At 43.0% G+C, this 17,306-nt stretch overlaps 1 protein-coding gene across 3 annotated transcripts in view; it reads right to left on the bottom strand.

Moving 5' to 3' along the window:
• Nucleotides 1–17,306, bottom strand: part of DDX46 (DEAD-box helicase 46) — a 73,634-nt gene that overhangs the window by 46,038 nt on the left and 10,290 nt on the right. For all 3 annotated transcript variants that reach the window (XM_019028207.3, XM_019028208.4, XM_055386646.2), the window contains exons 4-9: nucleotides 13,416–13,512; nucleotides 10,572–10,737; nucleotides 6,725–6,876; nucleotides 3,254–3,367; nucleotides 2,409–2,574; nucleotides 1,433–1,553 (exon numbers count right to left, since the gene is read on the bottom strand). In XM_019028207.3, coding sequence (XP_018883752.1) covers nucleotides 1,433–1,553; nucleotides 2,409–2,574; nucleotides 3,254–3,367; nucleotides 6,725–6,876; nucleotides 10,572–10,737; nucleotides 13,416–13,512 — 816 coding nt within the window. The remainder of the gene's footprint in view (nucleotides 1–1,432; nucleotides 1,554–2,408; nucleotides 2,575–3,253; nucleotides 3,368–6,724; nucleotides 6,877–10,571; nucleotides 10,738–13,415; nucleotides 13,513–17,306) is intronic.

The following is a 17,306-nucleotide window of genomic DNA, read 5'->3' as shown; positions in this document are numbered from 1 at the left end:
TGCACAACTACAAAAATACACTAAAAATCATTAAGTTGGCCAGATGCGGTGGCTCACACCTGTAATCCCAGCACTTTGGGAGGCTGAGGCGGGTGGATCATGAGGTCAAGAGATCGAGGCCAACATGGTGAAACCCCGTCTCTACTAAAAATACAAAAATTAGCCAGGCATGGTGGGGCATTCCTGCAATCTCAGCTACTCAGGAGGCTGAGGTAGGAGAATCGCTTGAACCCGGGAGGCGAAGGTTGCAGTGAGCTGGGATTGCGCCACTGCACTCCAGCCTGGTGACAGAGTGAGACTCTGCCTAAAAGAAAAAAGAAAAAACCGTAAGTTGCATAATTTTTTTTTTTTTTTTAAAGACAGAGTCTCTCTCTGTCACCAGACTGGCGTGCAGTGGCATGATCTCAGCTCACTGCAACCTTCACCTCCCAGGTTCAAGCGATTCTGCTGCCTCAGGCTCCTGAGTAGCTGGGACTACAGGCTAGCTGGGACTACAGGCATGCGCCACCACACCCAGCTAATTTTTGTATTTTTAGTAGAGACGGGGTTTCACCATGTCAGCCAGGATGGTCTCGATCTCTTAACCTCATGATCTGCCCTTCTTGGCTCCCAAAGTGCTGAGATTACAGGCGTGAACCACAGCGTCCAGCCAAGTTGCATAATTTAACCAGCGCTTTGGGAGGCCAAGGTGGGGGGATCACTTGAAGTCAGGAGTTTGGACCAGCTTCACCAACATGATGAAACCCTGTCTCTATTAAAAATACAAAAATTGAGTGGGTGTGTTGGAGGGTACCTGTAATCCCAGCTACTTAAGAGGCTATGGCATGAGAATCGCTTGAACCCAGGATACAGAGGTTGCAGTGAGCCAAGATTCTGCCAATGCACGCCTGACGGACAGAGGCGGGAGGCTCTGTCTCAAAAAAGAAAAAAATAAATAAATAATTAAAAAGGCCAGGCATGGTGGCTCATGCCCGTAATCCCAGCACTTTGGGAGGCTGAGGTGGGCAGATCACCTGAGGTCAGGAGTTCAATGCCAGCCTGACCAACATGGTGAAACCCTGTCTCTACTAAAAATATAAAAATAACCAGCTATGGTGACACACACCTATGGTTTCAGCTACTCGGAAGGCTGAGGCAGGAGAATTGCTTGAGCCCGGGAGGCCGAGGTCACAGTGAGCGCAGTGAGACTGCACCACTGCACTCTACCCTGGAACAGAGCAAGACTCTGTCTCAAAAAAAAAAACAAAAAAACAAAAAAAAACCAGTTGTATAATTTAAAGGGTAAATTTTGATATGTAAATTATCTCAATGAAAGTTTTTTAAAACATAAGGGTTTTTTTAGAGTAAAAATGTAACTCAGGGAGACACTGGTGTGGAAGGACTATTTTGAGCAGCAAGACACGGAAAACATAAACAACTACCAACCACTTACTTCTTGAGGGAATTTAAGATCTTCATGGAAATTCCACACTGGACCCAGGATTTAATTGGTTTGGGGCAACCTTTTCCTTTAACTGTAATGCCCTCCATTTCCAATCGAAACACATTTACCTCTACAAAACAAAACCCAGATTAAAAGTTCTTAAATATTGTTCTATTGGTGTCTTCTACTTTTCAATTAGGCATAAGATTAACAAACTTTAACTCTTATGCCAGACCCAGTGGCTCACACCTGTAATCCTAGCAACTAGCACTTTGGGAGACAGACGCAGGCAGATCACTTGAACCCAGGAGTTGAAGACCAACCTGGGCAACATGGTGAAACCCTGTCTCAACACAAAGTACAAAAATTAGCTGGGTATGGTGGCACATGCCTGTAGTCCCAGCTACTCGGGAGGCTGACACAGGAAGATCACCTGAGCCTGGGGTGGGAATGGGGGTGTGGTAGGAAATCAAGGCTACAGTGAGCCATGACTGCACCACTGCACTCCAGCCTCTAGCCTGGGCAATGGAGTGAGACCCTGTCTCAAAAAAAAACAAAACAAAACCAACAATTTTTTTATTTTTGTATTTTTTTAGTAGAGACGGGGTTTCACCATATTGGCCAGGATGGTCTCAAACTCTTGACCTCGTGATCTGCCCGCCTTGGCCTCCCAAAGTGCTAGGATTACAGGTGTGAGCCACTGTGCCCGGCCTAGTTTTTTGTATTTTAGTAGAGACGGGGTTTCACTGTATTGCCCAGGCTGGTCTCGAACTTCTGAGCTCAGACAATCCGCCCACCTCGGCCTCCCAAAGTGCTTAGATTACAGGCGTGAGCCACCGCAGCTGGCCAATTAATTTTTGATCATTTTAAAAATATCTCCAAAACACCCTCCTTCATGAGACACTATCCACATTTCTCTTGAGCAATCTGAAATGTATCCTCTTCTGTTCCCTTATAACCAGTAAATGAAAAAATGGAATTTTACCTTCTTGAGACATTTTTGCTAGTTCTGGAACTTCAACATAGAAGTTTTTCCTAAATGGCTCATATTCAATTTTTCCATGATCAACTGGTTCTAGAAGCTTTCGCTGTTTTGTTTGATACCCTGTAAGGGCTGTCTGAAGATCAACTTCTTCCTCCTCTGAAGAATACTATAGTTTAAAAGAGAAAATTAAAGCGCTAAGTTCATTACTATTTTCCCCTTGTGGGAAGCAATACTCCTAGCTTTTCAAATCTTCCTCTCCTAGAAACTACTCTAAGATTTTACTTTCTACGACACACTGTTTGACCCACAAGATTTTTATAGTGCTCCAGCACACTTAAACCTCATAATTTTAAAATCACCTCAAATGACGTATGTCACCTTGAATTAGAAACATATCAAGCAGCTCCTGAAGAATTTTTCAACTTAGTTTTTTTTTCTTTGCCTTTAGAAGGTTAAAATGCCAATATAAAGCTAAAACAGTAATCATCAGAGACAGCTCTAATAAGGTTTTGCTACTGTTTTTACTATATAAATCTTTACAATACGTGTTAATGGAAAGAAAGTTAATTCATTCTGTTACTCCATTTTTTTCTCTCCATATTGTATGCCTGAAGTGAGCTGATGAGGGGCAGAAAGATCATACAGTTAGGAATGAAGACATCAGAATGTTCCACTAAACAGATATTTAACTAGATACTATTATACTACTAAGAATAGCAAGAATGTCTCTCAATTCTGGGAATTTCTCCTAGCTCACACAAATTAAAAGCACATCTCCATGAATGCTTTCTAATAAATGCTTCCAGGATAGTATCATAAACAAAGTCAAAATTAAGAAAAATCACCTCCATGGCATCCTGGTCATTCTCCATCAGCTCACCTTTCTTCTTATCAGAATCCACAACTGCTTTTTTGGTTGTCACAACAGTGACAACTTTTGTGACCGTTGGCCCAGACTTCTAAAATAAAGAACAAACATAGAATATTTTGCAAAGCTGAAACACAAGTTATATGAGTGCTGAAGCACACAGTAACTGACACAATTTCATTTTAGTTTTTTTTCTTTTTTTAGTGACATGGTCTCAGTCACCCAGGCTTGAGTGGTGTGATCATAGCTCACTGTAACCTCAAATTTCTGGGCTCAAGGATTCGTCCCATCAGTCCTCCTGGGTTGCTAGGACTACAAGCACATGTCACCAAACCCAGTTAATTTTTTTTGTTTTTTGGTAGAAAGAGTCATGCTATGTTGCCCAGGCTGGTCTTGAACTACTTGGCTCCAGTGATCCACCAGCCTCAGCCTACCAAAGTTCTGGGATTGCAGGTGTGAGCCAGGGCATTGAGCCAACTGAGTTATTAAATGAAAAGATAAACAATAGCCTGTTTTTCTCATTAATTTGTATAAATTTTTAAGCATAATATAATTATATTTTATAATACATCCATTTATAAATTACTGTATTATAATTTTATATAATTATACATTATTTATTTATTTATTGAGATAAAGTTTTGCTCTTGTCACCCAGGCTGGAGTGCAATGGCATGATTTCAGCTCACTGTAACCTCTGCCTCCCAGATTCAAGCAATTCTCCTGCCTCAGCCTCCCCAGGAGCTGGGATTACAGGCACCCGCCACTAGTCCAGCTAATTTTTGCATCTTTAGTAGAAACAGGGTTTCATCATGTTGGCAGGCTGGTCTCGAACTCCTTACCTCAGTTAATCCACCCACTTCAGCCCCTGCAAAAGTGCTGAGATGACAGGTGTGAGTCAGCACACCCAGCCAATTATATATATATATATAATATATATAAAAATATATATAATATATACACATATACGCACACACATATATACACATCACATATACATATATACATACACACATATAGATATACACATATACATACACATATATACATATACACACACACACACACATATATATTTTTTTTCAGACTGAGTCTTATTCTGTCACCCAGGCTGGAGTACAGTGGTGTGATCTAGGCTAATTGCTCCCAGTTCAAGCTATTCCCCTGCCTCAGCCTCCCAAGTAGCTGGGATTAGAGGCGTCCGCCATCACACCCAGCTAATTCTTGTATTTTTAGTAGAGATGGCATTTTGCCATGCTGGCCAGGCTGATCTCTAACTCCTGACCTCAGGTGATCCGTCTGCCTCGGCCTCCCAAAATGTTGGGATTACAGGCATGAGCCACCACGTCCAGCATGATTATGTATTTTTAAACTACTACTAGGCTAGGTACAGTGGTTCATGTCTGTAATCCCAGCACTTTGGGAGGCCAAGACAGGAAGATCACTAGAGTCCAGGAGTTCGAGACCAGCCTGGGTAACACATGAGATTCCATCTCTATAAACAATTAGCCAGATGTGGTGGTACATGCCTGTAGTCCTAACTACTAAGAAGGTTGAAGCAGAACGATCGCTTCAGCCCAGGAGTATGAGGTATGATCATGCCACTGCACTCCAGCCTGGGTAACACAGCGAGACCCTGTCTCTAAAAAACATTTTCTTAAATAAAAAATAAAATAAGGCCGAGTGTGGTGGCTAACGCTTGTAATCCCAGCACTTTGGGAGGCCAAGGCGGACAGATCATTCGAGGTAAGGAGTTCAAGGCCAGCATGGCCAACATGGTGAAACCCTGTCTCTACTAAAAATACAAAAATTAGCCAGGCATGGTGGTGGGCGCCTGTAATCCCAGCTACTCGGGAGGCTGAGGTAGGAGAATCACTTGAGCCTGGGAGGCACAGGGTGCAGTGAGCAGAGATAGTGCCACTGAACTCCAGCCTAGGCAACAGAGCAAGACTCCATCTCAAAAAAGATAAAATAGGGCAGGTGCAGTGGCTAAGGCCTGTAATCCCAGCACATTGGGAGGCCAAGGCAGGTGGATCACCTGAGGTCAGGAGTTCAAGACCAGCCTGGCCAACATGGTGAAACCCCATCTCCACTAAAAATACAAAAATTAGCTGGGAGTGGTGGCAAGGGCCTGTAATCCCAACTACTCAGGAAGCTGAGGCAGAAGAATCACTTGAACCCAGGAGGTGGAGGTTGCAGTAAGCCGAGATTACATCACTGCACTCTAGCCTAGGCAACAAAGGCGACGTTCCATCTCAAAAAAATAAATTAAATTAATATAGAATAAAATAAAATGAGGCTGGGCACGGTGGTTCACGCCTGTAATCCCAGTACTTTGGGAGGCCAAGGCGGGAGGATCACCTGAGGTCGGGAGTTCGAGACCAGCCTGACCAACATGGTGAAACCCGGTCTCTACTAAAAATACAAAACTTAGCCGGGCATAGTGGCAGGCGCCTGTAATCCCAGCTACTTGGGAGGCTGAGGCAGGAGAATCGCTTGAACTCGGAAGGCAGCAGTTGCAGTGAGCCAAGATTGCACCATTGCACTCCAGCTTGGGCAACAGAGCGAGACTCTGTCTCAGAAAATAAATAAATAAATAAATAAAATGAAACAAAATACTGCTAAATGGTATTTTCCAATCACTAGGCAAGCCAGGGGCTTGTACTGGGAGCCTGAATAAATCAACAAATAACACAGGTAAAAGTCACTGCCCTTAGAGTGCTTACATTTTAGAAGGGAGAAGGGACATACTGTAAACACAAAAAAATTATATAATTTGTCAAAATGTAATAAATGCTATGAAAAAGAGGAAAACTAGAATAAAGTGAGGGGCATCAAGGGTATCAAAGACACAGCTGGGCATGGTGGCTCATGCCTGTAATCCAAGTATTTTGGGAGGCCGAGGCAGGTGGTTCACTTGAGGCCAGGAATTCGAGACCAGCATGAGCAACATGGTAAAACCTCATCTCTATCAAAATACAAAAATTAGCCAGGCATGGTGGTGCACACATGTAGTTCCAGCTACTTGGGAGGCTGAGGTAGGTAGACTGCATGGGCCTGGGAGGTGGAGGATGCAGTAAGCCAAGATCACACCATTGCACTCCAGCCTGGGCAAAAGAGAGACTCTGTATCAAAAAAAAAAAAAAAAAAAAGAGTATCAAAGACAGGAGTGCTAGAGAAGTCTCCAGAGAACTTATTAAAAAGGTTAATATTGTGAGCAAAGATACTAAACAAAGTTGATGGTGTTAAAAGAGTGACTTTTGAAAGAACACTTATAGCTAAAATTTACCAGTATCTCTGGTACTTAGAAAAAGTACTGCCATCTCTCAGATGAGGAGAAAGAAAACTGTTAGCTTTACAAAGTCATGCCAATCAGTAGGACAATGCAATGGAGAACTCAAGTTATCCAAGAGGAAACAGAAATCTTTAAAAATAAGAAATTCCATACCTTTTCATTTCCCCCACCACCTTTTACACTTCTCATGTTAAATTTTTTTACTTCCTCTTTCACTTCTTCCATGTAAGCATCTAATGGATCTAACTCCTCACCCTCCATTTCATTTCCCTCCTTTTCAGCTTCTGCAGGATCATCTTCATCATCTAAAATACCAGAATACACATTCTTTAAACATCTGTTTCAAAATGCAGTATTTCACAATCAGACCACACCCCACCTCTCTAACCTTTTCTGCCACTGCCCAAACACCCCTTTTCCAATTACTCCAGCCATCCAGCAGTTCAAATGCTCACATTCTGAGGTTTTTCCATTTTTACATGAAGCATGTATTACTTCTGAATATTAACAATGACAAAATAAATATGAATAAAACATAAATTGGTTGTAAAAGGGTCAAAAGATTAATTATGCCAAAAAAGGTGATCTCCAATAATAGATTTTACAGCTATACAGCTGGATGCAGAACTACAAACTTTCTCTGCTAAATGACGTTTTTTTTTGAGACGGAGTCTCGCTCTGTCACCCAGGCTGGAGTACAGTGGCACAATCTTGGCTCACTGCAAGCTCCGCCTCCCAGGTTCCTGGGTTCACACCATTCTCTTGCCTCAGCCTGACGAGTAACCGGGACTACAGGTGCCCGCCACCATGCCACTAATTTTTTTTATTTTTAGTAGAGAGGGGGTTTCACCATGTGAGCCAGGATGGTCTCTAACTCCTAACCTCATGATCCGCCCACCTCGGCCGCCCAAAGTGCTGGGATTACAGGCGTGAGCCACCACGCCTGGCCTTTTTTTTTTTTTTTTTTTTGAGACAGAGTCTCGCTCTGTTGCCCAGGCTGGAGTGCAGTGTCGCGATCTCAGCTTACTGCAACCTCTGATATCCTGGGTTCAAGCGATTCTCCTGCCTCAGCCTCCTGAGTAGCTGGGATTACAGGCGCGCGCCACCATACTCAGCTAGTTTTTGTATTTAGTAGAGACGGGGTTTCACCATGTTTGTCAGGCTGGTCTCGAACTCCTGACCTTGTGATCCACCCATCTCAGCCTCCCAAAGTGTTGGGATTACAGGCGTGAGCCACTGCACCCAGCTAAATGACATTTTCAATTACAGTTGATCCCTGAACAACATAGGTTTGAACTGCATGGGTCCACATGGAAGTAAATTTTCTTCCACCTTTGCCACCCCAGAGACAAGACCAACTCCTCCTCCTCTTCTTCTTTCTCAGCCTACTCAATGTGAAGACAACAAGGATGAAGACCTTTAAGATGATCTACTTCAACTTAATGGACAGTAAGTATATTTTCGCTTTCTCGTAATTCTTTTTTTTTTTTTTCGAGACAGTCTCGCTCTGTTGCCAGGCTGGAGTGCAGTGGCACCATCTCGGCTCACTGACGGCAACCTCCACCTCCCAGGTTCAAGTGATTCTTCTGCCTCAGCCTCCCGAGTAGCTGGGACTACAGGTGTGCGCCACCACACCAAGCTAATTTTTGTATTTTTAGTAGAGACGGAGTTTCACCATGTTGGCCAGGATGATCTTGATCTCTTGACCTTGTGAACCACCTGCCTCAGCCTCCCAAAGTGCTGGGATTACAGGCATGCACCAGCGCGCCCAGCCTCTAATTCTCTTAATAACATTCTTTTCTCCAGCTTACCATATTAAAAGAATACAGTATTCAATACATAAAGCATATAAAGTATGTGTTATTCAACTGTTCGTGTTATTGGTGAACAGTAAGCAGGTAATGCTTAGTTTCTGGGGAGTAAAAAGTTACATATGGATATTTCACTGTGTGGGGGTTGGTGTGCTTAGCTACCAAGTTGTTCAAGGGTCAACTGTATTTTTCTTTCAATTACCTTTCAATCACAGAAGATAGCATATCTCAGTTACGTAAAAAAGATTAGATTGTCTAGAATTAAGACATCACGACTACTTGGCTGGGCATAATGGCTCACACTTGTAATCCCACTGCTTTGGGAGGCGGAGGCAGGTGGATCACGAGGTCAGGCGTTTGAGACTAGCCTGGCCAACATAGTGAAACCCCATCTCTACTAAAATAGGCCAAGGCGGGCGGATCACAAGGTTAGGAGTTCGACACCAACCTGGCCAATGTGGTGAAACCTCGTCTCTACTAAAAATACAAAAAAATTAGCTGGGCGTGGTGGTGTACACCTGTAATCCCAGCTACTCAGGAGGCTAAGGCAGAGAATTTCTTGAAACCGGGAGGCGGAGGTTGCAGTGAGCCGAGATCACGGCACTGCACTCAAGCGTGGGCAACAGAGCGAAAAAAAAAAGACATCATGACTACTTATAGATAGAATCTATTTAAACCATTCTTTGGAACTTTCACAGACAATGGACCAAAATCCCATTTTCCTATAAAAAACAATCTCCTACTTTACTAAAATCTCAAAAGTCAAAATCAGATGTGAAGGGAAGTGTTTCCATCCTAAATTATGAAATATCAGCAGCCAGGCACAGTGGTTCCTGCCTATAATCCTAACACTGAGAAAGGTCAAAGCAGCAGGCTCTCTTGACCCCAGGAGCTCAAGACTAGCTGGGTAACATACCGAGACCCTGGCTCTTCAAAAAATGACAAAATTAGCTGGGCATGGTGGCTCACGCCTGTAATCCCAGCACTATGGGAGGCCAAAGTGGGAGGATCACCTGAGGTCAGGAGTTCAAGACCAGCCTGGCCAACATAGCAAAACCCCACCTGTACTAAAAATACAAAAATTATCCAGGCATGGTGGCAGGTGCCTGTAATCCTGGCTACTTGAAAAGCTGAGGCGCAGGAGACTGCAGTGCCGCCTGGGTGACAGAGCAAGACTCTGTCAAAAAAGAAAAAAGAAAAAGACAAAATTAGCCAGGCATGGTGGCTACTCTGGAAGCTGAGGCAGAAAAATCACCTGAGCCCAGGAGGTCGAGGCTGCAGTGAACTATGACTATGCCACTGCACTCCAGCCTAGGCAAGAGAATGAAACTATTTCCAAAAACATAAAAAAGAAAAGAAAAATCAGAGGAGGCACTTGAAAGCATGCCCTTAATTTACTCTCCTTACTAACGTTCACGTTGGTATAATATATTAAAGAGCTATTTACTGGCTATGCCCAATAACACTCAATGATTCAATCTAAAGCAAAATCAGTGATGCTTACTAAACACAATTCTGTATTTCAAATTACAACATAAATATTAAAAGGAACTTTTACAATCTCAATTCCACTTCTGGGTATATAGTTCACAGAACTCAATACAGAGACTCAAACAGATATTTATACACCAATGGTCACAGGAGCATTACTCACAATAACAAAAGGGTGGAAACAACCAAATTATCCAATGGCAGGTGAATGAACAAACAAAACTTGGCATATATATACAGTGAAATATTATTCAGCCATATAAAGAAAGGAAATTCCAACATGCTACAACATACATGCACCTTGAAGACATTATGCTAAGTGAAATAAGCCAGACACAAAAAGACAAATATGTATTATGATTCCACTTATGTGAGGTAGCTAGACTAAACAAATTCAGAGACAGAAAATAGAGCAAAGGTCACAAGAAGTAGCGAGAAAAGGCGTCACAGAGTTATTTAAAAGGTGCAGAGTTTCTGTATGGAATGACGAAAAAGTCATGGAAACAGACAGTGGTAACGACTGCACAACACTGCAAATGTATTTATCACTGAATTGAAACCTGAAAATCATGAAAATGGTAAACAGCATATTATGCATAGTTTTCAACAATAAAAAAGATTAAAAACCCCTTATGAAACATTATTCATATAATATTCTACATGAGGTGTTATACAGGCTATTAGGCTAAAAAATATACCATCATCGTCCTCTAAACTCCACTTTTTCCCTTGTTTCATCTCTTCGATTTCCTTTTTCAGTTCTCCTATGTTTTCCATAGCCTTTTTACGTTGCTCTTCTCGCCATTTTTCTACTCTTTCTTTTCGCTTTCTCATTTCTTCTTCCAGCTTATTCTGGTCAAAGTTCTTGGGGGAATAAAAGAAAGAAAGAGATGGGAGAAAATAAAAAGCAAAACCAAATTTAATAATCTTGCTCCAAGTGACATTCCAGTAAGTTCTTCAAAGTATAAAGAAGGGGAAAAAAGGCATATATACAAACTCCTCAGGGTAGACTTAGATCACACACCTTTATAAATATACACACAAATATATTACCAAAATGAAATCACAAAAAAAGCATCTTCAAATAAGAAAGCCAAAAGATAGATTTCAAACACTATAAATTAATCTCATTTTACTTATAAGCATTATGCACACATAAACTTTATTTCTTCCTAACAACAGAAACTAATTAGCAAGCAAAGTTTCCCAGTTATTCTCAATTTTAATCCCCTAAACGCCTCCAAAATTGCCTCTATGAAAAGCAATTTTCTATTACAAGTTAGAAAATAAACGACATCAACATGATAAAGAAATTTTGTGGCCAGGCACATGGTACATGTCTGTGGTCCCAGCTACTTGGGAAGCTGAGGCTAGAGGATCCCTTGAGCACAGGAGGTTGAGATCAGCCTCAGCAACAAAGGGAGACTCTGTGTTATTAAAAAAATACAAGTTTATGGTCAGGCATGGTGGCTTACACCTGTAATCCCAGCACTGTGGGAAGCTGAGGCTGGAGGATCCCTTGAGGTCAGGAGTTGGAAACCACCCTGGCCAACATGGTGAAACCCTGTCTCTACTAAAAACACAAAAATTAGCTGGACATGGTTCCCCATTCCTGTAGTTCCTTCTTCAGGAGGCTGAAGCAGGAGAATTGCTTCAACTCAGGAGGCGGAGGTTGCAGCAAGCTGAGATCACACCACTGTACTCCAGCCTCGGCAACAAGAGCAGAACTCTGTCTCAAAAAAATGAATAGGCCAGATACGGTGGCTCATGCTTGTAATTCCAGTGCTTTGGGAGACAGAGGCAGGCAGATTGCCTGAGGTCAGGAGTTCAAGACCAGTCTGGCCAAGAGGGGAAAACCCCATTTCTACGAAAAATACCAAAAAATTAGCTGGGCGTGGTGGCATGCACCTGTAATCCCAGCTACTCAGGAGGCTGAGGCAGGGGAACTGCTTGAACTCCCAGATTCCTGGGATTACAGGCATGAGCCACAGCACCTGGCCTCATGTCTAAATTCTTAAGTCTGCATTTTTTTTTTCAGACAGAGTCTTGCAGTCACCAGGCTGGAGTGCATTGGCGGGATCTCAGCTCATTGCAATCTCCAAGTCCGGGGTTCAAGCCATTCTCCTGTCTCAGCCTCCCAAGTAGCTGGGATTACAGGCACATACAACCATACCCAGCTAATTTTTGTATTTTTAGTAGAGACAGGGTTTCACCATGGTGGCCAAGATGATCTCAATCTCTTGACCTCGTGATCTACCCACCTTGGCCTCCCAAAGTGCTGAGATTACAGGCATGAGCCACCATGCCTGGCCTTCATGTTTGAGACAGAGTTTCGCTCTTGTTGCCCAGGCTGGAGTGCAATGGTGTGATTTTGGCTCACTGCAACCTCTGCCTCCCAGGTTCAAGTGATTCTCCTGCCTCAGTCTCCCAAGTAGCTGGGATTACAGGCATGTGCCATCACACCTGGCTAATTTTTGTATTTTTAGTAGTGACGGGGTTTTATCATGTTGGTCAGGCTGGTCTCGAACTCCTGACCTCAGATGATCCACCTGCCTTGGCCTCCCAAAGTGGTGAGATTACAGGCACGAGCCACTGTGCCCAGCCTTAAGTCGAAATTTATACAAATTTTTTGGAAGGCAATTGATAATGTTTATATGGTAAGACTGCACTTTGTATGTAAAAACAGATATTGTGTATAGATGTGCAACTTCTTTCAGAAAATTTTCCCACAGGGGTAAATATTATTTAATCTTCCTTTTTTATCTTTCACATCTGGTTATTTTAAAATAAAGCTTACAGCATTAAAAAGAAAAAAATTTGTTGGCATAGAAACAAGTTTGTTTTGATTTTTGAGACAGTCTCGCTCTGTCACCCAGGCTGGAGTACAGTGGCCCGATCTCGGCTCACTGCAAGCTCCACCTCCCGGGTTCACACCACTCTCCTGACTTAGCCTCTCAAGTAGCTGGGACTACAGGCGCCTGCCACCAACGCCCAGCTAATTTTTTTTTTTTTTTTGTATTTTTAGTAGAGACAGGGTTTCACCATGTCAGCCAGGATAGCTTTGATCTCCTGACCTCATGATCCACCCGCCTCGGCCTCCCAAAGTGCTGGGATTACAGGCGTAAGCCACCGTACCTGGCCCATAGAAACAAGTTTGATGGCCAGGCACGGTGGCTCACACCTGTAATCTCAGCACTTTGGGGGTCCGAGGCAGGTGGATCACGAGGTCAGGAGTTCAAGACCAGCCTGGCCAACACAGTGAAACCCCATCTCTACTAAAAATACAAAAATTAGCCGGGCATGGTGGTGCATGCCTATAGTCCCAACTACCTGGGAGGCTGAGGCAGGAGAATTGCTTGAACTCAGGAGCCGAGAATGTGCCACTGCACTCCAGCCTGGGCAACAGAGAGAGACAGACAAAAAGAAAGACAGAAAGAAAGAAAGACAGACAGAAAAGAAAGAAAGAAAGAGAAAGAAAGAGGGAAAGAAAGAAAAGAAAGAGAAAGAAAGAAAGAAAATTATTTTTAAGTTAATAAACATACGCCAGCATCTTTTTCTTTTTCATCCTCCTTGTCATCTTTGTCTTTTTTCTTCTCTTTAGAACTTTCCCCACCATCAGTTTTCTCTTTGGACCTAGATCTACCAAAAAAATAAAAGAGACAAGAGAAATGTCATTCATTTGTACTTAGAAACATTCATTTTTAAATACTTTTTTTTTTTTTTGAGACAGTGTCTCACTCTGTCGCCCAGACTGGAGTGGAGTGCAATGGTGCGATCTCGGCTCACTGCAACCTCCACCTCCCGGGTTCAAGCGATTCTCCTGTCACAGACTCCCGAATAGCTGAGATTACAGGTGCCAGCCACCACACTCATATAATTTTTGTATTTTTAGTAGAGACAGGTTTTCACCATGTTGGCCAGGCTGGTCCTGAACTTCTAACCTCAGGTGATCTGCTCACCTCAGCCTCTCAACGTGCTGGGATCATAGGCATGAGCCACCTCGCCCGGCCTTAAAATACTTTTACAGGTGGGGTAAGGTGCCTCACACTTATATACCCAGCGCTTTGGGAAGCCAAGGCAGGAGGATCAATTGAAAATAGGAGTTAAAGAGATCAGCCAGGGGAACATAACAAGATCCAATCTTTCCAAAATATACTAAGAATTAGCTGGGTATGGTGGTGTGCACCTGCAGTCCTATCTACTGAGGAGGCAGAGACAAGACGATCACTTGAGCCCAGTAGTTCGAGGCTGCAGTCAGCTATGATCCCATCACTGCACTCAAGCTTGGGTGACAAAGTGAGACCCTGTCTCTTTTTAAAAAAAAAAAAAAAAAAACTTGGGTCAGCCATAGTGGCTCATGCCTGTAATCTCAGTATTTTGGGAGGCCAAGGCAGGAAGATCACTTGAGCCCAGGAGTTCGAGACCAGTCAGGATAATACAGTGAGACCTCGTCTCTATTAAATTAAAACAAAAAATACATAAGTACACTTATTAGACTTGTATTCCGATATTTAGGTAAGAAATAAACTTCTAAGAGTCAACTGTGTTTTCACATTCCATTAACAAACACCTGGAGGCTGGGCATGGTGGCTCATGCCTCTAATCTCAGCACTTTGAGAGGCCAAGACAGGCAGATCACGAGGTCAGGAGATCAAGACCATCCTGGCCAATATGGTGAAACCCCAACTCGGCCGGGCGCGGTGGCTCACGCCTGTAATCCCAGCACTCTGTGAGGCCGAGGCAGGCGGATCACATGAGGTCAGGAGTTCTAGACCAGCCTGACCAACATGGTGAAACCCTGTCTCTACTAAAAGTACAAAACTTAGCCGGGCTTGGTGGCAGTCGCCTGTAATCCCAGCTACTCAGGGGTAGGAGGCCGAGGCAGGAGAATCGCTTGAACTCGGGAGGCGGAGGTTGCAGTGAGCCGAGATTGCACCATTGCACACCAGCCTGGGAGACAAGAGCAAGACTTCATCTCAAAAAAAAAAAAAAAAAAAAAACCCAGTCTCTACTAAAAATACAAAAATCAGCTGGGTATGGTGGCACGTGCCTGTAATCTCAGCTATTCAGGAGGCTGAGGCAGGAGAACAGCCTGAACCAGGGAGTCAGAGGTTGCAATGAGCTGATATTGCACAACTGCATTCCAGCCTGACGACAGAGCAAGATTCTGCCTCAAAAAAAAAAAAGAAAAAAAAAAACCTTGAAAATATAACGAAAAAAATTAATCCCATGACACTAATGGGAAGCATTACTAAATATTTGGAAATTCAACCCAAGAAAAACTGAACATACTACATACAAACAATATAGTTTGTTTATAGGTAGGATAGTTAAAATGTGATAAATGAAGAAACAGACCAATATCTTAATATTCTGCAAGATAATTTATATATGTAATAACATTTAAAATCCCAAGGGACATGCATTTCAAATGTTCTAATGTTCTAATGATTTTGGGGTTTTTTTTTGAGACGGAGTCTCTCTCTGTCGGCCAGGCTGGAGTGCAGTGGCGCAATCTCGGCTCACTGCAACCTCCACCTCCCGGCTTCAAGTGATTCTCCTGCCTCAGCCTCCTGAGTAGCTGGGATCACAGGTGTGCGCCACCACACCTGACTAATTTTTTTACTTTTAGTAAAGACGAGGTTTCACCATGTTGGTCAGACTGGTCTCAAACTCCTGACCTCGTGATCCATCCACCTCGGCCTCCCAAAATGCTAGGATTACAGGCGTGAGCCACTTCACCCAGACGTCTAATGATTTTCTAATGTTAAAATAACCTGCCATTCTTGGAATAAACCCAACTTGTTTACGCACCCCAACTTACGGCATCTCATAATGAATAAAATTTCTTAATTTTAATGTAATCAAATTAGTCAATCTTTTTTCTCCTTTATAATTAGTGCTTTTTAAAGTAGTTTAGAAATCCTTCCAGATTTGATGTAAGATACCTAGAGGTGAAGAAGAAGATACTCTCTAGTACAAACTTCTAAAAGGTTTAGAATTTTGCCATCTAATTTGGTCTTTGCTTGGAACTGCTTTTTGTACACAGAATAAGGTAGGCAGTCTTATTTCATAAAAGGATACTAGATATCCCTAGAGCAATTTAAAAAATTTTCTGGCCAGGCACGGTGGCTCACGCCTGTAATCCCAGCACTTTGGGAGGCCGAGGCGGGTGGATCACGAGATCAGGAGATCGAGACCATTCTGGCTAACACGGTGAAACCCCATCTCTACTAAAAAATACAAAAAATTAGCTGGGCATGTTGGCACACGCCTGCACTTCCAGCTACTCGGGAGGCTGAGGCAGGAGAATTACTTGAACCCGGGAGGCGAAGGTTGCAGTGAGCCGAGATTGCACCACTGCATTCCAGCCTGGGCAACAGAACGAGACTTTGGCTGTTAAAAAAAAAAAAAAAAAAAAAAATCTTCACTTATTACATCATCACCTCTGTCATCTATCAAATTACCATGTGTATGGATGCCTTTCTGGGCTCTTTACATGGTTCACTAATCTGTTTGTCCACTGCTAAACAAATTGCACGTTGCCCTAATTTCTGTTAACTTTTTTTTTTTTTTTTGAGAAGGAGTTTCACTCTTGTTGCCCACGCTGGAGTGCAACGGCACGATCTCACCTCACCGCAACCTCCGCCTCCTGGGTTCAAGCGATTCTCCAGCCTCAGCCTCCCGAGTAGCCGGGATTACAGGCATACGCCATCACGCCCAGCTAATTTTGTATTTTTAGTAGAGACGGGGTTTATCCACAATGGTCAGGCTGGTCGCCAACTCCCAACCTCAGGTGATCCGCCCACCTCGGCCTCCCAAAGTGCTAGGATTACAGGCGTGAGCCACCGCGCCCGGCCTAATTTCTGTAACTTTTAAGACAAGTCTTGGCTGGGCGCAGTGGCTCACGCCTGTAATCCCAGCACTTTGGGAAGCCGAGGCGGGCAGATCACTTGAGGTCAGGAGTTCGAGACCAGCCTGGCAAACATGCCAAAACCCCATCTCCACTAAAAACATAAAAATTAGCTGGGCAAGATGGCAGGAAGTGCCACCGCACTACAGCCTAGGCAACAAACTGAGACTCTGTCTCAAAAAAAAAAAAAAAAAGTATTCAACTCCAACTTCATTATTAATCAGGGAATTGCAAATTGAAACAATAACAATATTGTTATTACACATCTATCCAGTTGGTAAAAATTTAAAGGACTGACAATTCCAAATACTGAAAAGAGTACAGGGTAACAGCATTCTCATCCACTGGTAGTAGAAGTATCATTAGCACAAACTCTTTGAAAAGCAATTTGAGATTAACTACTAAAAACAAAGCTACGTTTATTCCACAACCAAGCAGTTTCACTCCTAGAAATGCACAGTAGGAAAAAGTTATGTGTATATATACCAGGAGATACACACACAAAAGCTAATAGCCCAAA

Source organism: Gorilla gorilla, chromosome 4 (genome assembly GCF_029281585.2).
Source record: "Gorilla gorilla gorilla isolate KB3781 chromosome 4, NHGRI_mGorGor1-v2.1_pri, whole genome shotgun sequence".
Classification (NCBI taxonomy): Eukaryota; Metazoa; Chordata; class Mammalia; order Primates; family Hominidae; genus Gorilla; species Gorilla gorilla.
This window is presented reverse-complemented; position numbering and strand designations above follow the sequence as displayed.